General features: G+C 39.9%; 1 protein-coding gene across 1 annotated transcript in view; it reads right to left on the reverse strand.

Annotated features, from left to right (window-relative positions):
- Positions 1 to 15,752: 15,752 nt before the first annotated feature.
- The window catches only part of SCUBE1 (signal peptide, CUB domain and EGF like domain containing 1), a 133,773-nt gene continuing 128,894 nt past the window's right edge, over positions 15,753 to 20,631 (reverse strand). Inside the window, exons 17-20 of the mRNA XM_063134325.1 lie at positions 19,253 to 19,450; positions 17,187 to 17,339; positions 16,512 to 16,591; positions 15,753 to 15,925 (exon numbers count right to left, since the gene is read on the reverse strand). Of these exons, the coding sequence (XP_062990395.1) occupies positions 15,773 to 15,925; positions 16,512 to 16,591; positions 17,187 to 17,339; positions 19,253 to 19,450 (584 nt within the window). The 3' untranslated portion in view covers positions 15,753 to 15,772. The remainder of the gene's footprint in view (positions 15,926 to 16,511; positions 16,592 to 17,186; positions 17,340 to 19,252; positions 19,451 to 20,631) is intronic.

Here is a 20,631-nt window from a genome sequence, read left to right on the forward strand (position 1 = left end):
ACCACCTGTATAGCAGAATGAATAATGTCATATAACTTTTATCTCATTTTAGATTTATTATGAAAATGCTTTAACAAAAATTATGACATGCTTCCTTTTGAGCTTTGACATAGAAAACAAAGCTATTGATACACAGAGGCATAGAGATATGTAGAGTTAACAAGGTACATTTACAACAACCTTTTCAGCTATTGATTCTGGCAGTGTTGTTAAAATGTTGGTAAAGCTCAGACCATAAAAAAAAATCTTCTAAGTACCAAACTTTATACATTTATTCACTATTTTTATTCTAGCCTACCATGATACAGTTCTTGCGTGAAATAGTAATTTGTACATAATTTACATTGGAAATAAAGCTTAGAAGTATCAGCAGCATCTACATAGGTTTTAGTTCTGATTTTTACTCATGCCCAGTAATTTATTAAAAACAACCACCACCAGGAGAATACAGAAATATTACTCATCCAGGTTGGACCTCTAGTTTTGTTTGTAACAAATAATGGGACATATCCTGATATACTTTATTCAGACAGTGTTGGTGATTTGGCAGAAATAAGGATTTGAGAATGGACCAGTTGCTTCATTTCCACAGCAATAATTGTATACAGCACCTTCGCTGACTTTTTAAATACATTGGACACAAAGTTCTCCATTCTTTTTGTTTCTTCCTTGGTCCACTTTCCCTCGCCAGCCCCATCATAATAGCCGGATATTCAGTTTGTCTGAGGCAACGGGTTAAATTGCTGGTGCCCACTACCAGCTTTCTACAACACCCCACACAACTGGGAAACAGCTTCCTCTGACAACAGCAGAAAGCTTTCAAGATGGTACCAGTAAAGTGGTCTGTCCAACATGGCTTTGCCCTAGAGTAACCACTCTGGAAAACCTGTTTACAATGTACCTGTACATTAGACATGTTTCCTCTGCCCCTCCATTGGCAGCTTAAAATAATTAATTTAAACCCACTAGTTCTTTAAAAGCAAATCTATCTTGATTAATGTGCCACTCTTCCTGAAGAGAATCATCTCAGTTAATAGCAAAATGAAATTAATATGATTTTTTAAACTACATTGTTTGTGGTATGAACTAGGAAGCTCCTGAACGGTGCCCTCACTTAGATGACTTGAAACCAGCCCAACTAGTTTTACTACCACCCAACAGTGTATGGCAATGGACAATTCTCAGTTACTTTGCATATGTGTTCTCATTACACATTGGCCTAGGGTTTTCCTCACTGGGTGGGTACAATCCTAATTCTGAAAAAAATGAATGCCATTCATTTACATGCCTATCCAGTAAATTCACCCCTATAGAATTTGCATTAAAATGTGTACAGAAATCTAACTAGGCTGGCCTTTACAAGTTACATCTCAAAGTACAGTGTATGCCTCATTGTCCAGTTCTGGTGGTTGAATACTCATGACCAGTCTGTTCTGTGAGTTAGTTGCTATACATTCTTGACACAAATTCATGTTGCAGTTCTTTCTCAAGGTTTTTTTTTCCAGCTACAGAAGTTGCTGGCCATATATGCATACACAGGAAAAAAGTAATTTGGGAAGCATAACGCAAACACCCCATCCAAGATCCATTATCCACAGAATGAATGTTTGAAAATTTCAAAATTCACAGATCTGTCTGCAGGTGAGATTTATGTTATTACCTGCCCCCTTTAAAAAACTTTTATCCAGATATGAGAGTGCCTACTCAAGACCATTTCATTGCCTCTCACACCATCACCACTTTGTACATACAATCCGTTGACATTAAGAAGGGCTCGAAGACAGACCTTCAGCATGCTAATTAGGTGTATTTTTCCTCTCATTTTAAAGGCTGAATCAGGAAGCAAAATTTACTACAGGTTAATTCTAACAAAACCTGTGTAATTTATGTACATACACACGGAGACATATGTGCCACTTTTAAGCATGATAGTTTTAATCCTGACCACATTCTCTCCCTGCCACCTTGCATTACTTCAGTTTTTATATTTTTTGCTTTTCAAATGTATTCATAATTCCACCACAGGAAAGAGAGCTGAACCTTGCCTGTGTCCACTGCTTGGCTCCCCATTTCTCAAGTGCTTTGGAATTGGCGCTCAGTGGAAAAAGGAAGCACTCAGGGTGACGGTGAGGAAGGAAGCTTAGATAAATTCAGTTCCCCCTCACCTATACACTCCCTTTGCTTTAAATATGAGTCCCTCATTACCACCACACTTAATATATCTGATTAAAGCAGACCCAGTTTTAAACAAATCTGCTGCCATCATGTCTGGGACGTAGCCTGGTCATCTACTATTGACACAGCAATATAGCTATCACCAAAAGCCACTCTAAAGGCAACCTCTACTCTAAAAGCCACTCTAAAGGCAACCTCTCCAGGCATATATGCATAAAATGTAAATTATTGAAAGGCTTCCCTACCCCCTCTATCTGCCAAGGAGAGGCAACAACTTTCAGTTTCAGAAATTATTAGCATTATTGTTGTTTTCGCCAACCGATGTACAGGAGGATAACATTAAATGTATGAGTATCTGATTTTTACAATGGACCATAAATACTCCATCTCCTAAAAATTATTCTTCAATATAAAGGGCAAGGTATAGAAAACTATTTACAGAATTAAAGTAGAAAAAGATAAAATGGTTTCACATTTTTAAAAAGTATGTTTCATTGAGTAAATTGTTTATGGATAATAGCTTCCTTATAAGGAGTTCAAACTGTGTTTCTTGGAATACCAACATATGCAATTATATGTTTGAAACAGTACAAAGCTAGTAACTGAATGAGAAATACAAATGTTAAATAATGTTACGCCTTGATTGTAGTCCTGGCACTTGAAATTCAATGCAATAAAATAATGATAATCTTACAAAGGTATATGGAATAATTTTGGCATATGTAAATATTTAAACTTGCAACTCAGTTTCCTGAAGATAGATGATCTAAATTAGAATACCTAGAAGATATCCCTTTATGTACATGTTATAGTTGTATATATATTACATAGTGTCAAGGATTAAAACAAGAATGGTACAAGCGGAATAAATAAAAGAAAGCGCAAATATGAGGTGTCTGTACTCAGATGAACAGATAAACATTCTTTGCTGCAAAGTTTGTCTTTCATGTTTCTACTTAAGTGATAATAACTATGACCCAAACCATATTCTTTTTCAGTCCAACATGGAACATGGCCTTCTTACAGGAACTGGTTTTCCACTTCTGAAGGGGGCTGAAAGTACTTATAGTGTTTCATCCTCGATTACTGTTTAAAATGTCTCCAAATATTTGACTTCACTTAATGGGATTTTTCACTAATAGGAGTCAGCGGATTTCTACTTTCTGCATGGGGATTTATCTTTGCTCCCAATTCTACAAGTCTAATGCAAAACTAAAAACTTGAGACAGTGGCTCCGTTCAGAAGACACCTTAAACCATGGCTTTAACCGTGGTGGTTAAGCCAGAAAGCCAGGCCATGTTCAGAAGACACCTTAAACCATGGCTTTAACCTCAGCGAATAAGCTTTCTGGCTTAACCACCATGGTTAAAGCCATGGTTTAAGGTGTCTTCTGAACAGGGCTAGTATAGCGATGTGGTTCAGACATTGCACCTCATGTTGTTTGTACAGTCCATCTGGGATCAACCCTCTTTTCGCCCCCATCTGACATACAGATGAGGGAGAAATGTGGACTCAACAGGAGACTTGTGTGTGGCTTGTGGAGCTCAATTGTCAGGCATAAATGAACAAAAGAAGGCCCCCACATGTGTGTCCAAAAATGTTTTAAAAGGCAATTCCTTATGCAATTTAAAAAAGTCTTTTTTAAAAGCTAGATTTAACCACATATCCTGTAATAAAAAGATTTGAATTCAGACAAAAAGTAAAATCTTAGGATGACTGAAGCCTTCATTTCAAAATGATATATAATCTCTGTGTTTAGTTCTTCACACTTTTTTGGTGTGGGTGTGTGATATCTATCTATCTGACTTTCCCAAATGGGTGCCCTCCAGATGTTTTAGGCCAAACATGGCCGGGGAAGCTGTAACATATGGTGCACATGCTAAAAAAAGAAACAAATGCATGCTTTTCAATGGCTGTGTTTGGATATCATACGAAACAATAATATAGCAAGAAGTGAATTGCTAGCAGGCTTTTCCCAAACCTCCTGTGCAGCTCAGAGGAGGCTTCTGGAAGCTTCTGCTTTTGATTAATCATGGTTTGTGGTATTATCTGAATGATGAACTGTAATTAATATTAATTGTAGGTCAAAACAACTGGAGGACCACAAGTTATCCATCCTGGTTTAAAGCAAGTAACATCAAACCATGTTTTTTTTGAAGCTGGCTTGTTTAAAAATTAATCATAGTTCCAGGTCTGGATGACAGAGCAAGCTGTGCTTAATCAAACGTGGGAGCAAAAGCTTTCACACTTCTCTTGGCCACACAAGGGAGGAGAGGAGGGGGAAGAAGTGAGGCTCCATTCATGTCACACCTTGTTTGGTGTGTCATATTTGGCGTGACATCTGAACGTGATGCAGCGCAACCCTCTTCCCCACAAAAACACTGGTGTTCTGGAAAGTCTGAAGTGGTCCTTAATCTTTTAGATTGCTACTTCGTATCTACTATAGGGATGGGGTTCTGCAGGAAGTCTGGGGGCCTGCAGGTGCTGCAAAAAACGTAATTAAATAATGGCTTCCGTAGTGATGACTGAGTGCTAAAATCTAGCAAACAAGCTAATTTTGACCCGTAGTGATGACTGAGTGCTAAAATCTAGCAAACAAGCTACTACAGATGCATTTTCCCCCTCAGATTTTTTTTTTAAACTGAATGTGGGGGACTATATGTGTGTTGTGGGCCGTGGGTTGCCCACTCTGGTCTACTACCCTCAAGTATTTATGGCAATTAATTCTGTGACTGCATTAAAGGAAAAACACTTTTGAAATAATGGTTAGATTCACAACGAGTCACTACACAAGGAAAGAAAACATCCAAAATTGGGTAAGATGAGAGCACATTAAATAATGACTTCAAATGTAATTTCAGTTAGGGTTGTCAAACCCACAATTATTGGCATGCAGCAAATTATGTGGATTTTGGCATTAGCCATCTTCAAACTTCTAAGTAGGTCAATCAGCAGCTTACTGATAACACAACTTGATAATTTGGGGAAAGTTAAAAATAATAATCAAGGAGTAATTGACTCGACATTTAAAAACACACAATTAAGTGCAGAAGGGGAAGGGAAATTAAAAGGTAAGTGCTACAGGTACAATTTTAAAACAATGACACAGTCCAGGCAAGTTAAGCGCTTCGTCCCATTGTTTTGCACCCTAAATTGCTTAACATATTTCGATTCTATCTCAACAGTTGCAAATTAAGCAACAAAGTTCATTTGGAATATTATCTGAGGCCTCGACAAATTAATATCTAATTGCCCTGTAGAAACACGATGAGGACCCTGCCCATTAAATAAGATCTCAATATATTTTGTATTTAGATACGAGTTACAATTTTTCTCTACATCTTGCAATTTGTAAGACGTAAGAGGTTATTTATTTTATTTTACGTATGCACTTCAGTATAAACGGGCAATATCCAATGGTGACATTCTGCAAACTCAAATCACTGTAGTGGAGCTCCGCTGAAACTTTCCATTGCGCAAGCAGTTTTCCATTAGTTGTCCAAATATTTGCACAGCATGTTGTGCGATGCGTTGCACAACACATTGCTCAATGGGTGCAAGCTGTTGTGTAACCAGTTGCACAACCGTTTGCACAATGCGTTGCACAAGCTATGCCCAGCTGTTTGTACAAGCATAATACAAAACTGCTTGTGCAACCAGACTTGTATAACTGTAACTTTAGTTGGATTATTGTCTTGCACATAGTTCAGGAACTAGTTTCCGCTGATACTGTTGTGGTTAGGTTTTTAACCACAGAAGGAAAAGGACTCTAAAGAGTTAAAAAGATGTCCTTGGCCAGATTGTCTCTGCCAGGAGAAGTCCAGTATGAAGCAGATTCTTCCCTGGCCTACGTGCGGTACGAGATGTACAAGATGAAGAGACTATTGGTTAATTGGGCCAAGGAGAAAAGTGTATTTAAGAAGTCCATGTTGTATGGCTTCTTACTGCTGGAACTTACTGCTGGAACTTACTGCTGGAACTTACTGCTGATGTTATACTGCTACGTTGTTGCTGTACTGTTGGTGAAAGGACTGTATATATGACCATTTATTCTGTAAGTAATTTATTTAGTGTCAGTAAAGCTTCTTACTGACCAAAGACCGTGAGTGCTTCTTTTTGTTCCTAAATTCAAGCTGAAACCATTTCCAGACTCTACGCTGCTGCTATTTCGCACTCTGCTATATTTTGGGTAAGCAATTACCCCGATAGGTTATGCGCCCAGAGAAAGTCTGGAAGGCATAATTTTTGGTTGCTGGAAAGCTTGAGAGCAAAGGAACGCTGGAGGGAAAGACGGAGTCGAGCTCAGGCAGTTCATCGAGCTCAGACGGGTCTGTATCCAGTGTGAGTCGCGCTCCAGCCCAGCCGGTGAGGATGGCCCAGGTTCAGATGGCATCCAGTATTCCGGTGGAACGGCTGAATGAGAGAAATTACTTAACGTGGTCATTCAAGATGGAAATGTTTTTGAAGCGGGACAGATGTTGGAACGTCGTGAGTGTCCCGAGGCCGGTTGGTCAGACTGCTCAAGAAGCACAAGTGTGGGAAGAGCAGAATGAAAGGGCCAAAGCAAACATTGTCTTGAGTATGGAGGACTCGCAAATTGTCCATATCAACAGAGATGAGACGGCAAGAGACAGCTGGAATGCGCTGAGACAGATTTATGTGCGTGCGTCGGCAAGCACACGGCTGAGCCTCACCAGAGAGCTGTATCGGTTAAAGTTGGAGGAGGCTGGAAGTTTGGCAAATCATCTCCAACAGGTGAGATCTCTATTTGTCCAGTTGCAGGAGGTCGGAATCGTTTTTACGGAAGAGCATAAGTGCTACCTGATTTTGGGGTCGTTGCCTCAAAGCTGGGACGTTCTGACAACCAGTCTGGAAAGTATGAAGACTGATGAACTCACTCTTCATTATTTGACGGGTCGTTTGCTCCAAGAAGAGAAACGGCGTCTTTCCAGGAAGGAGGAAAACTGCCAGGAAAGGGTTAAGCAGTCAGCCCTTGGCAGCACAGAAAGAATGCAGAAAGATAAGTGTTTCCAAGACAACAGTGTGGAGAGAACCGCAGTTGCAGTAAGAAAGTGTTATTTTTGCAAACAGCCGGGTCATATCAAACGCTTCTGTAAAAAGAGGAAGAAGGGAGTTACACAGGCTGGAGAGGAGAAGGAATGCTCGAATGCATTTGTTTCAGCCACAGTGAGGTGTAACGAGGCCCAAGAGGTTTGGCTGATTGATTCTGCGTCGTCCAGAACAATTTCTAATAATCCAGAGGCGTTTCGGAAGTTGGAACCAAGCAAGGTGAAGTCAATCACGCTTGCAGATGGACGAACGTCGAGGGTGGAAGGAATTGGCTGTTGCTACGTTCCATGTCTGCAAAAGGAGTGTGAACAGGTTCTGTATGTTCCAGATTTAGATTTTTGTCTCCTTTCTGTTAGTGCTCTAACGTCTGAAGGATACGTTGTTACGTTTCAGAAGGATGAGTGCCAAGTGATTAAGGATGGACAAAATGTGGCACTGGGACATGTTAAAAATGGACTGTTTTACATGGGTGCAGGTAAAGAAAGGGTGGCACAAACTGGTAACGTGCCAGACCATAAAAATTGTGTTCATGAGTTGCACAGGCGTTTAGGTCATGCAAGTTTTAAAGTGTTAAGTCACATGCCTCAAATGTGTACAGGGTTAAGCTTGCGAAACTGTAAAAATTTCTTGGATTGTTCAATCTGTCATCAGACCAAATCCCGGGTGCAGAACATCTGCAGGAAAAGTGACAGGGTGTCACAAAAGCCTTTTGAACTGGTGTTTATTGACTTGGTAGGGCCATTCACGCCTACACAAGGGGGATCCAGTTACGTGCTTGTAATTCTGGATGATTATACACGCTTTAGTTGGTGTTATTTACTAAAGCGAAAATCAGAAGCTTTTGAAACTTTTAGGGATTGGAAAACTTGGGCGGAAAAGTTCTTTAACAAGCCCATTATTTCTGTGCAGTCGGACCGTGGGGGTGAGTTTGTTTCTGGAAGGTTCTGTGAGTGGTTTAGGAAAACAGGAATCACACACAGGTTAATAGATCCCCAAACTCCTTTTCAAAATGGGTCAATTGAGAGAAGAATTGGAGTACTTCAAATGAAGAAAGATTCTCTCATGGCTGATGCAAACGCTGAGCAAGATTTGTGGGGAGAAGCATTTTTAACCGCAAACTATCTGTGTAATAGAACCTGGAGCAGGGTCACAGGCAGTTCGCCTTACTGTTTACTTTTTGGTTCAAAGCCAGATTTGTCTCACTTGAGAACATGGGGGTCTTGGGCATACGTGAATATCCAAAGATCTAAAGGTGAAACCAAGTCTGTGAAATTACGTTTTGTGGGTTATTCTGGCATGCAATCCAAATCTTGGCGTTTTTCCCTAAGTCATGGGAAGGTGGTTGTTTCTAGGTCTGCTACTTTTCAGGAAGCAGGTTGGGACAGGATTCAAGGTTCCCAAGTTCTGTTAGAAACCGTGAACAACCAGGAGAAAACAGTAACTCAGGGGTTAACTTCTCAGAGCCCTCACATCTCTGAGAAGAGTGTTTCCACTCCCAAAAGTGGAAGGGAGGAGGGAAATGAAAGGGAGGAAGAAATTTCCAGTGTACCTCGTCGTTCACAAAGAAAAAACAAAGGAATTCCACCTTTAAAGTATTCAGATGAATTCAGTGTGTGTTGTGTGAAGTCTGAACCTGAGAGTTACAGTGATGTGTTAAAATTGTCTGAACAAGAGCAAGAAAAGTGTTTTCAGGCAGCGAAAACTGAAAGGGGGTGTTTTCAAACACATGTGTCTGTATGCAAAGGGGCAAGCAAAAGAGTACATGATTGTGGAGCTAGTGGTTCGTCTACTGGTGGCAGGGAGTTCCCAAGACCACATTCAAGAAAACTCAGCCCAAAGCTGCAGGAAGGGTTGAAACTGAAGTCTCTGGGGAAAGTTAGGTGTTACCTTGGTGTAGAGGTAGAAAAGTTTCCAAAGGAAATTACCTAAAAAGCCAGAAGCAGAAAGTTTTAAAATTGCTGAAAGTTTGCAAGTTGGAAGATTGCAAAGTAGTTCAACGCCCCAAAGCACAAAGTTTTTCAACAGTGCTTGGAAGAAGAAGAAAAGAAAAACTTACATATAAATAAGTCTCTGGGAAATGTAACACACAGAGAAATGTACACAATGTTGGGATTGTTGTAAACATGTAAAGTTGATTTCTTACAGGTGAAATGTAATGAAATGTAAATTGTATTTTTTCTGTAGTTAAAAATGAAAGGGTGTTGTGGTTAGGTTTTTAACCACAGAAGGAAAAGGACTCTAAAGAGTTAAAAAGATGTCCTTGGCCAGATTGTCTCTGCCAGGAGAAGTCCAGTATGAAGCAGATTCTTCCCTGGCCTACGTGCGGTACGAGATGTACAAGATGAAGAGACTATTGGTTAATTGGGCCAAGGAGAAAAGTGTATTTAAGAAGTCCATGTTGTATGGCTTCTTACTGCTGGAACTTACTGCTGGAACTTACTGCTGGAACTTACTGCTGGAACTTACTGCTGATGTTATACTGCTACGTTGTTGCTGTACTGTTGGTGAAAGGACTGTATATATGACCATTTATTCTGTAAGTAATTTATTTAGTGTCAGTAAAGCTTCTTACTGACCAAAGACCGTGAGTGCTTCTTTTTGTTCCTAAATTCAAGCTGAAACCATTTCCAGACTCTACGCTGCTGCTATTTCGCACTCTGCTATATTTTGGGTAAGCAATTACCCCGATAGATACAACATCATCTGCGCTAATGGAGTGACATAGTTTGATACTGCCTAATATTTCCGGGGTGGCTTAAAATATATTTCTGATAATGACTGAGCTATATCATACAACTGGTTTTCCTAAGTAGAAACTATTATAAATAGTCTAGGGCTGCTTCAAACAGTCCCTGGCCAGAGAAAAAAAGTCTACACATGAGCCTGGTTCAGACAACATGCTAAATTATGCTGCTTAACCACAAAATAGTTAATGGAACGCATTAAGGTCAATGCATTCCGTTAACCATTTTGTGGTTAAGCAGCGTGGTTTAGCGTGTTGTCTGAACCAGTCCATGGTGGGGTTTGGGAGCAAATGTTGGGCTTCCAGTCCCTACTTAAATAGACTAGCAACATTATTAGGAACATAATGCATCTCTATGCATGCTTACGCGCCTCACCTCTTTGATGTACCTACTTCTTATTTGCAGCAGAGCATATGTATAAACCAATTAAATGTGGCATTTATGGTCCTGTATGTGAGCTGGAGATTTATTCCCACCCTCCGTTCACAGAGAGCCAGCACTCTGCAGGAACTGTGTGAAACGGAGCCCTGTTTTCCTCAAATACTGTGGTTTCTGAATTACAAGACAGTGCTGTAATAAGTGAGCATGAGAATCAAGGACACATTTCTTTACGTTTCATGGCTTTCTTGGTTTTTGATGTATTAGTATAAAAAATTGGCAAATAAAAAAAAATATAATAAAAAAGATGACTTTTCCTTCTAAATGTCATTTTTGTATATTAAATGGTGAGCTCTCATACTTCTGCCAGTATCTCCAAAAGATACTGACGTTTTTGTACTATATTCTTTATTTAAATACGATCAGATAATTGGTTAAAAGGCAAATGGTAAATCAACAAAATACTTTAAAGTTTACAGCCCTATTAAGGCTGTTTTAATGTGAAGATGCCCCAATCTGGTGTGCTGCTTTACTGATTTTGTTTCTTGTTTTTATAGGAAGTGGCAGTGAGCATTTTGAAGTATCAGCTCTGCAAATATATTTGCAATCTAGAGTATGAAATAAAACTACCTTTTAGAAAATGCAAAAAAAGAAAAAAGAAAAAAGCAAACCCTAAAGCGGTCTACCCAGATGGAAAGGATGGGATTTGGAGGTCCTGTTCAGACAACACGTTAAACCATGCTGCTTAACCACAAAATGGTTAATGGAATGCATGTTGTCTGAATGGGGCCAAAGTATCAGGCATTCAGCGATACTGCCACGTTTTTTTCCTGTACAATTGCCATTTTATGAGGGTTCATCTACAGCAAGCAGATATTCCACAATGAAAGTGGTATGAAAGCAGTATATAAAAGGCAGGAGCCACACTACTGCTTTATAGTGGTATTTACAGTAAGTGTACTGACAACTGTTGGAGCCCATTGACAAATTCCATATACCGCTTTCATACCACTTTCATACTGTTATATCCTGCTTCATGTAGATGTGTCATGGGCCCCAACAGTTGTCAGTGCACTTCAGTACCGCTATAAAGCAGTAGTGTAGATCCTGCAGTGCACTTCAATACCACTATAAAGCAGTAGTGTGTCTCCTGCTTTTTATATACCGCTTTCATAACACTTTCATAGTGGAATATCCTGCTTGGTGTAGATGAGCCTTGAGAAAGGCAGCCTGCAGCTCACATTCCTATATATATTTGGAAAAGGCTCTCCCTCTCCCAGTTTTCTCAGTTTTAGGGGAAAATTCAGAATTCTCATCTGACAGAGCCTGGCTTATAAGTGGTTACTTATGACATAATGAATGTCATGGCTGTTCACACATAACGGCAGCAAATCATGGGTTGACTGATTATAGGTTAACTGTGGGTTGTTTTACCAGCGATTAACCTATAGTGTCCAGGTTTGCACATCACATAGCAATCCCTGGGGTTTGAATATTCAAAATGGCTGTGGCAAGCACCATAGCAAATTGTAGGTTAATTAAACCACAATTTGCCACCATTACATGTGAACTGGATCAATGTCTGGCTCTCAGCAGGTTGTTGCAAATTAAAATGACTGTGGGGGATCTGAATGTTTTCCTAACCAGAAGCCATATAAGCAGCCGTGGTGCATGAGCTTCTCTACATGAGCTATTTATTGCATGCTCGTGATGGGACACTCATGGATGTTTGCGGGTCCTTTACACATCTTCAACCTTCAGGACATCTCTCACACTTTCCCCCCTTTTATCTCAATTTCAAAAAGATCGGCAAGCTGTAATAAAAGATAATGCATAGCACTATAATATAACCACTAGATGGTGCTGTTTCACTGAACATATAGAGCATCGCCAAGAAAGGAAGTTTTCAATTCCAAACCACATATTTGCTGTTTAAAGGAGCCCATCGTAAACCTGGAAAGATTCTGGAAGAAGAAAGCCCAGTAAGGGTGTGGGATTTTTGCTGAATGTAGAGAAGCTCCATGTCTCTTCCACTACATTTTATTTTATTCTGCTTTTTATTCATGTGTGTTGTGTTTTGGGCTAATACATGGCAGTCAGGCCAAACTTTGGGGCACATTTAGAAAGTTTAAAATACTTAAAGGTTAAATATTTCACTTTGAAACTGTGTTTCTGTGTAGTAGTTTCTGCTTTTACCTTGGCATGTATCTCTCAATTTTTATGTAGCCCAGAAAATATGTGTTCAACTGCATTAGCCTGTATATAATACATAAGATAATTATATTTAGGAAAAATGTATATGCCCGTTCATCACTGTGCTACACCTAGGGCCAATTCTTATTCTTCAAACATCCATAATGTTAACAACTTGCACGTTATAAAAGAAGGGTACATTTCAGATATTCAGACTGTAATAATAACATCTGCACAATGGGGAAATAAAAGCATGTGAATGAGGTGCCAATATTCGGCATGAATTATGATTCATCCAACTCACACAAGAAATCATTTGCATGGTGCCAGGTAAGTGAATTCCAGAGGATTGCTCTCATCACAAGAAGGACTGAATTGGGCCAAAGATCTGGACACTTGATTTACAAAATAAAAAGGCCTGAAATGAAGGTACTATGAAAAAAAAAAATCAAGTCAACAGAACTGAGCACTAATGCCATGAATGTAAAAGGAAACAAGAAGAAACAGGAAACACAATTAAGTCACAAGGCTCACAACGAGTAAATAAAATTCTGAAGGTATTTTCTGATGCCCCAAATTGACCTAAATTGTCTTGTTAGTAGCACTTGGTTAGTAACTCTTTGTTTGTGTCAAACAAGGAATGGCTACTCAACTGACCATCTAAGACATCTAAGTTCTTCAATCTGCCAGCAGCCATTGCATGAGAGAGGTACACCTTGAAAATAGGTATAAGTAAGGGTTGATTTGTTTTTGTTAATTCTGCAGGTGGCGACTACAAATATGTTAAGTGCTGTCTTGTAACCTTTGGATAATATTCAATATAGCTACCTTTCTGTTGTTATGTATTGTTCCTTAAATTGCTTCTGGGTACAAGGCAGCCATCATACCTATTACCAACATTATTAGTTCTGGAAAGTACGATCAAAAGCAATATATTACAGACTTCATGCAATTTATTTAATATTGAACGTTTAAGAAAGGAAATAATAATATTCACGAGAGGCCAGCAGCTACACCATATAACATGGGAGGTAGTTTGAGCTTATACACATATGTTTCCAATATTTATATATATTTGCGAGGAGTGCCCATACTCATATCCTTTATCAAACTGGCACTACCTCCTATCAAGCAAGAATAACTTTGCAGAGTGCATAGCAATAGCACTTATAGTGATGTAATTTGCACATCACACCAAGTTCTTCACCTCCAGCGCTGGATCCATTAAAGTCTGGCTAAAATAAAATGATATGTAGATATGAAAGTGAGTCTAAAATGAAGATGTGCAGATACTGGTCTATTCTTGTAAGGAATTTTGTGGATCTGTCAGAAAACAACTATTCCAGTAATCTGATAAGTGGTACACCATCTCAAGAATTATTGGATTAGTAATGACAAAGTAGATGAGATGTGTAATTAATCTATATAGTTTTAAAAGCAGTAAATGATGTCAAAGGATTTCTATCATATAATGATTACATTTTAGAATTTGGATGACAAGTGATATTAGAAGTATTTTTTTATTTATGTTATATGTACATCATTTTTTAAAAAAATGCAAGGACGTCTGTAATATTTCTTTTGAAACAACATTCATAAGTCTAATGTTGGCATCTTGCACTATAAGGCAGTTATAATCAAGTATGGCATACATAGGGCTGTCTCCAAAAAGGTTGTACGCAAGTGAGACCCACTGCTTGTGCAATGGAGATTTAATTCTTCCTATAGGAGGCTCTGAAATGAGTGGAAAGGCTCATTCCTGGGTTGGGACAGGTCAGTGGTGCTCTCTTACTGAGCTCCACCAACCTGCCTCTTTCCAGAAACGAGCATTTTCGGTTGCTCTGAGAAGCACGAACTCTCCATTGTGCAAGTGGTGGGTCTGGCTACTGAAATGGGATCTGTGGGGGCACAGCACCCCATTGTATGCTGCCCAAACTAACATAGAAGGCCAGCCATACTGAATTAGAATAAACCAACCAACAATTATGAACCAGCAACCGATGGACTCATACTCATTCCACCGAACACATGGGAGCAACAAAATAATTACTTGCACCTATTTTCTAGGTTCACCACAAAAAACAAAAAAAAATACACAACTCCCCCCACAAAAAAACAAAAACGTTTTGTGCCCAGACTACATTGATGAAAATCAATCACTTATCATACAATTTCAATTTGCTTCAAAACAAAAATTGCAAATTTTTAAAAGGAATTGTATAATCTTATAAAATGATGTGGATAAACAGCCTAACAGCGACCTAGTAATCTAGCCCAGATCCTGCAAATGGAGCATTGGTGAGTATGGAAAGGGGAAAGCTCTCTGCAGAGTACAATTTCCATCACCTACCAAGAGCATATGCTCACCTGCCCTACCATGTACAAGCAAGGCTCTGGATTGTGGGAAAAGCATATATTTATATCTTGTACTTATTTAGATGTTCCATTAAAGGCAGGAAAACTGGTTATTATTTTTCCCTTGAATCTCTTCCATTGTATAATGAAAATTATTAGAGATCCCAAATTGTGTCCATAAGTCTATCATTCCACTGGCAACATTAGACACTAGTTGACTTTTGAAAATCTTATAACAGGGCCAAAAAACATTAGATTTTAGGATTAGATCTTGCCTAATCCATCAAACAAAAATCACACACCTATTTTATCTCCCTCGTTCTTCTTTTTTGGTTTATACGTCTCCACAAACCACCAATGGGGAACAATGAAATTTAGTTTTCCCCCATAAAATTTCACATACTATAAAGTTCAAGTGCAATTCAAAATCCAAGTATTATTTATACTACACACTCCTTTCGATACTCTTCTTTGCAGGTAGTTTCTTTGACCAGGTTGAACAGGTTTCTTCTTTGCTTAGAAGAAAACTTTTTTCCCTCTAAAAAATGGTTTAGAAATACATTTTCTAAAACAAAAGCTTTTCAGTGATAAAACTGAAGTGAAACTAGTGCAGACATTAATTTGGATCTTCAATTGGATGCACTGTGGAATCCAAAATTATTCTTCTTTGAAGTAAAAAAAAAATCCCATTCAAAATATTGGAGATTATAAAACGTTATAGTTATTCTTCAATATACAATTTAAGATAAAGACTGCTAAGGAGTCTTCAAATTAGCAAGAATGTTTCCACTGTCAAAGACGATACAATATTTGACAGGAATGCAAAACAGCAACAAAAAATGAAAAGCACTAGGAAGTTATTTGTATGGTCGTAGAAATCTGGAAACTTTTGATCGCAGTAACTTTATAAATGATCTTGGGAACATCTCCTTTGATTCTTGTGCCGTGTACTTGAAATAGTTTTGTGGATGTGCCAATACATCGAAAAGGGCTTTAATCAGTTTCTTGTCCTGCGGGAGACAATAAATATGTGTATATATAGAGAGAGAGCATATATAATATATATATTTCTGCAAAGGAATTCTATCCAGTCTCCCTTCCAGACCTCTGAGCACACTGACATTGTGTTCTTGACACTAGGAAGGAGCTTCTGCTTTCAATATTCTGATTTTAAAAAGGAAAGGAAAGGAACCTCTCGTGCAAGCACTTGAGTCACTGCTGACTCCTAGAGGGACGCCTGCTTTCGCTGATGTTTTCTTGGCAGACTTTGTAGCGGGGTGGTTTGCCACTGCCTTCCCCAGTCGCGGTTGCCTTTCCCCCAGCTAGCTGGGTACTCATTTTACCAACCTCGGAAGGATGGAAGGCTGAGTCGACCTGAGCCGGCTGCCTGAGAACCAGCTTCCGCAGGGATCGAACTCAGGCCATTGGGAGCGTTTCGGCTGCAGTAACTGCCACTTACCACTCTGCGCCACACGAGGCTCATTCTGATTTTAAGGGGCACTATAATCATTCATCAAGATTCACAGCTAATAGATCTAAACAATGGATGAAAAATAGCATCTTGGATATTGCAGAGTTAAAGAAAAGTTTACTAACTTTTAGAATTTCTTGATGATTTTCTGATGCGTATAGACGTCCATCTCGAACAATATCTTCTATTAACTGTTGATAATCCTCTGAAAAGCAAACAGCAAGACAACCAACTAAGCAACATTTCACTACTACATCACTGAAAGCATCTTCAGAGAGCAACTGACTCAGAAGCACTCAGGATCACACAGAATAGAGTTTATATCTATGTCTTGAACTCAGTCCTGAAGCCCCCTATGTTTTTGTTTACTTCAGCTTAACCATATTAGACAAAGTGACTTCAAACCTTGCCTACAAATTGGTTTAATGTTATCAGTGTTTAGCATTAGCATGGATGCAGGTGAACCATTACATTATGGTTAACACTGAAAAGGGGAGGATTTCGGAATTAAGAGATCAGCCAGAAAAAATGCCTGCACAAGATATTATTAAAGTCACTTGGGATTTTTGCACATAACTCTAAATCATGGTTTAGCACTATAGGAAGGAGCCTCAGATAGGAAGGAGCCTTCCTCCTTCTCCTCTAGCACAAACACAAGGAGAAGATTTTGGACAGTGGCACTTTAAAACAATGGGGGAAACCCAATAAATACGGTTTTTTACATCTTTTAAACTACTTTCCTTTAGAGATCTTTGTACTTATATGTATATTAGAGTGACAGAAAACGCCACAAACATTACCATCGTATGTTACATAGGGTACTTGGAATCCTTTCCCACTGTTCCCTTCGTTTGATTTGAACTGAATCCACAACTTGCGTGATCTGGAGGTGAATGCTATAGGCCTCTCATAGGTCTGGCAAGTTTCATAGGTAGTAATTGATGTGGGTGAAGCTGCAAAATAAAAATGCATATATGACAGGTTTTTGTAACATTTTCTCATTTTCAAGATACCCAACCCATAGTATTTTCAGTAGATTGACATAAGAAGCTGTATCAATTAACCACATTAGTTACTCAACCCAGGCCTACATAGAATCATAGGCCACAGCTAGACCTAAGGTTTATCCTGGGATCATCCAGGGTTCACCCCTGCCTGAGCATTGGATCCCCTGTGTGTCACCTAGGTGAACAGGTTTGACCCCTGGAAGATCCAGGGATAAACCTTAGGTCTAGCTATGGCCATAGAATGGTAGAGTTGGAAGGGACCTACAAGGCCATCGAGTCCAACCCCCTGCTCAATGCAGGAATCCACCCTAAAGCATCCCTGACAGATGGTAGTCCAGCCGCCTCTTGAAGGCCCCTAGTGTGGGAGAGCTCATAACCTCCCTAGGTAACTGGTTCCATTGTCATACTGCTCTAACAGGAAGTTTCCCCTGATGTCCTGCTGGAATCTGGCTTCCTCTAACTTGAGCCCATTACTCCGTGTCCTGCACTCTGGGAGGATCGAGAAGAGATCCTGGCCCTCCTCCGGGTGACAACCTTTTAAGTATTTGAAGAATGCTCTCGTGTCTCCCCTCAATCTTGTCTTCTCCAGGCTAAACATGCCCAGTCCTTTCAGTCTCTCTTCATAGGGCTTTGTTTCCAGGCCCCTGATCATCCTGGTTACCCTCCTCTGAACATGCTCCAGTGTTCAGAGGAGAACTGGATTGAGCCCAGAACTGGACTCAATACTCAAGATGAGGCCTAATACTTAGACAGCAACTCCATGATCTCAGGCAGAGGCCTGTCTGCGGTCATTTTTTCTGCACATGCTGGAGACTGAACCTGGGACCTTCTACATGTAAAGCATGAGCTCTGTGACTTGAGCTAAGGCTCTCTTCAATTAGAGATTAGGTTGCTAATCCATACCCTGCCACCCTGAAGCTGATAAATGATACATGGCTAGCTCATTCTGCTGTCCCACTTAAGACAAATATGGATACAGATGATCCTTAACCACACACAGGTGCCTTGTATATGTGTTGTTTTGAACTAATGTCTAAGCAAGTTTCTCTGCTCAGGAACAGATAGCTCTACTTGCTTGTTGCATTCCATTTGAGATGGTCTGGGGGTGAAAATAAAGCTAGGCTTAGTGAATGGCTGGATGCCAAAGATGAGAAGTGTACTGATACTATGTAACTGATACTATGATTCACAAGCTCCCAAATGGTTGGATGACAGGAAGCAGTTCCATGGAACACTCAATCCTAATAGAATCCTAGAGCAGCAGCCATTTTAGACACCATTATATGAACTGGATGGTTTTAATAAATGTCTTTATTGAACACTCTAGAGCAGCGGTTCTCAACCTGTGGGTCGGGACCCCTTTGGGGGTCGAACGGCCCTTTCACAGGGGTCACCTAAGACCATCGGAAAACACATATTTCCGATGGTCTTAGGAAACTGTATTGACTGAACTATGTCATGTATCATCTTTTGTATTATTAAAGCTATTGTTATGTATTATTTTCAATAGCAAACCATCCCATGACAATGGATCGTGTAGAGAAGTACGAAAATAATTTTATGGTTGGGGGTCACCACAACATGAGGAACTGTATTAAAGGGTCGCGGCATTAAGAAGGTTGAGAACCACTGCTCTAGAGTCTCCTGTCTGCATCATTTATTGAATTTACAACAACAGATATTAGCACCAATCTCTATGCAGATAGAACGACCAAATGGTAAGAATTTAAGGGGCCACTATGTAGTTTAGTAGCCTTCTGTATCCACCTCCAGTGGCACTGAAATTCAGTTCACTTCTGGGTTATGTTACGTTTTTGTAGATGTTTTCATGGCTTTTCTTGGACAGTAGAACAGCTTACCACTTTTCCTCATTACTAAAACATCACCACACTCATCTTCGATGGGAAGGAATATTTCCGGGACCACTATAAGAATCCGCCTCTTTGGGGGTGGGCTTATATTCCAAATGCATTCAACATTGGCTGGGTAATCTCCGGGATAGTTGGGAGACTCAATGTAGCCTGTGTAGTCTCCAAGTTCCCCACCACATTGTTGATCTATGGGGAAAAAAAGGTTAGAAAATGAGCTATGGGCTCAGTGGGCTGTCTTGCTAATTTTTCAGTTCCCTGTTTGTGAAATGAGAATTTTCACGGCCTCTCTGGATTGTTCTGAGAATGAAACGGATAGATATTGTAAATCATTTTGCATATTAAAGTGTGCTTCAGAAATTACTGTGAACAACAACGTCTCTGAGTGCCTCACTTTTGTGATCTGGATCTGCTTGTGCTGTCTTCTGTAAGCCTCTATCTACCTACCCACCTACCTAAGTACCTATCTAGATACAGATAACTGGGGCCCTAGCTAGACCTAAGGTTTATCCTGGGATCGTCCCGTGGTCATCCCTGTTAATGTAAATGACACACAGGATATCCTGGGAGCAGGCAAGGATGACCCTGGGACGATCCCAGGATAAACCTTAGGTCTAGCTAAGGCCTATATCTCTATATATAATACACACACACACAGAGAGAGAGAGAAAGGACTGCAATGTTTAATCAGCCAGTTCCTCCCTTTTATGATGTGGATCCAAGTAAAATTTGCTTCATAGTTACCCCTGTGCTTCCCTCTCTGGTACATTGGTGGTGGTACTCCTGATGAGCCCTCACTCCAAATTAGCTTAGTTTGCCCTCATTTACATCGGCATATAGCAAAATTGGGTGGGCTACGTGATAACATTGCCAATCAAGTCAGAACAAGACATATTTGATCAGGGCTGTAAACGCAGCATGCTGGCATGAAAAAATAACTGTTGGGGGACTTTTTAGTGAATATTTCAAGTGTCCCTTGGCATGGAAAATGTGTATGCAGCTAAATTATTATTAATACAAGTACACAGGTACGCTGGGGACTAAGTGGGTGCAGATGGAACATTGGGGTTGGGCTGGCATGCGCATGTCTCTTTCTCTAGCCCATGTCTCTTTCTCTAGCATGGTTCCCAATTGCATGTGTACGCCGTGTATGTGTGTTCTGCTCATGTTCAAGTGAATATGAGTAGAAGCTCCCTTCAGATTTCCCCCCTCAATTAAGAAGACCAGGAAATCATAGAACAGCAGAGTTGGAAGGGGCCTAGAAGGCCATTGAGTCCAACCCCCTGCTCAATGCAGGAATCCACCCTAAAGCATCCCTGACAGATGGTTGTCCAGCTGCCTCTTGAAGGCCTCTAGTGTGGGAGAGCCCA

This window comes from Elgaria multicarinata, chromosome 9 (genome assembly GCF_023053635.1).
Source record: "Elgaria multicarinata webbii isolate HBS135686 ecotype San Diego chromosome 9, rElgMul1.1.pri, whole genome shotgun sequence".
In the NCBI taxonomy this organism is placed as follows: Eukaryota; Metazoa; Chordata; class Lepidosauria; order Squamata; family Anguidae; genus Elgaria; species Elgaria multicarinata.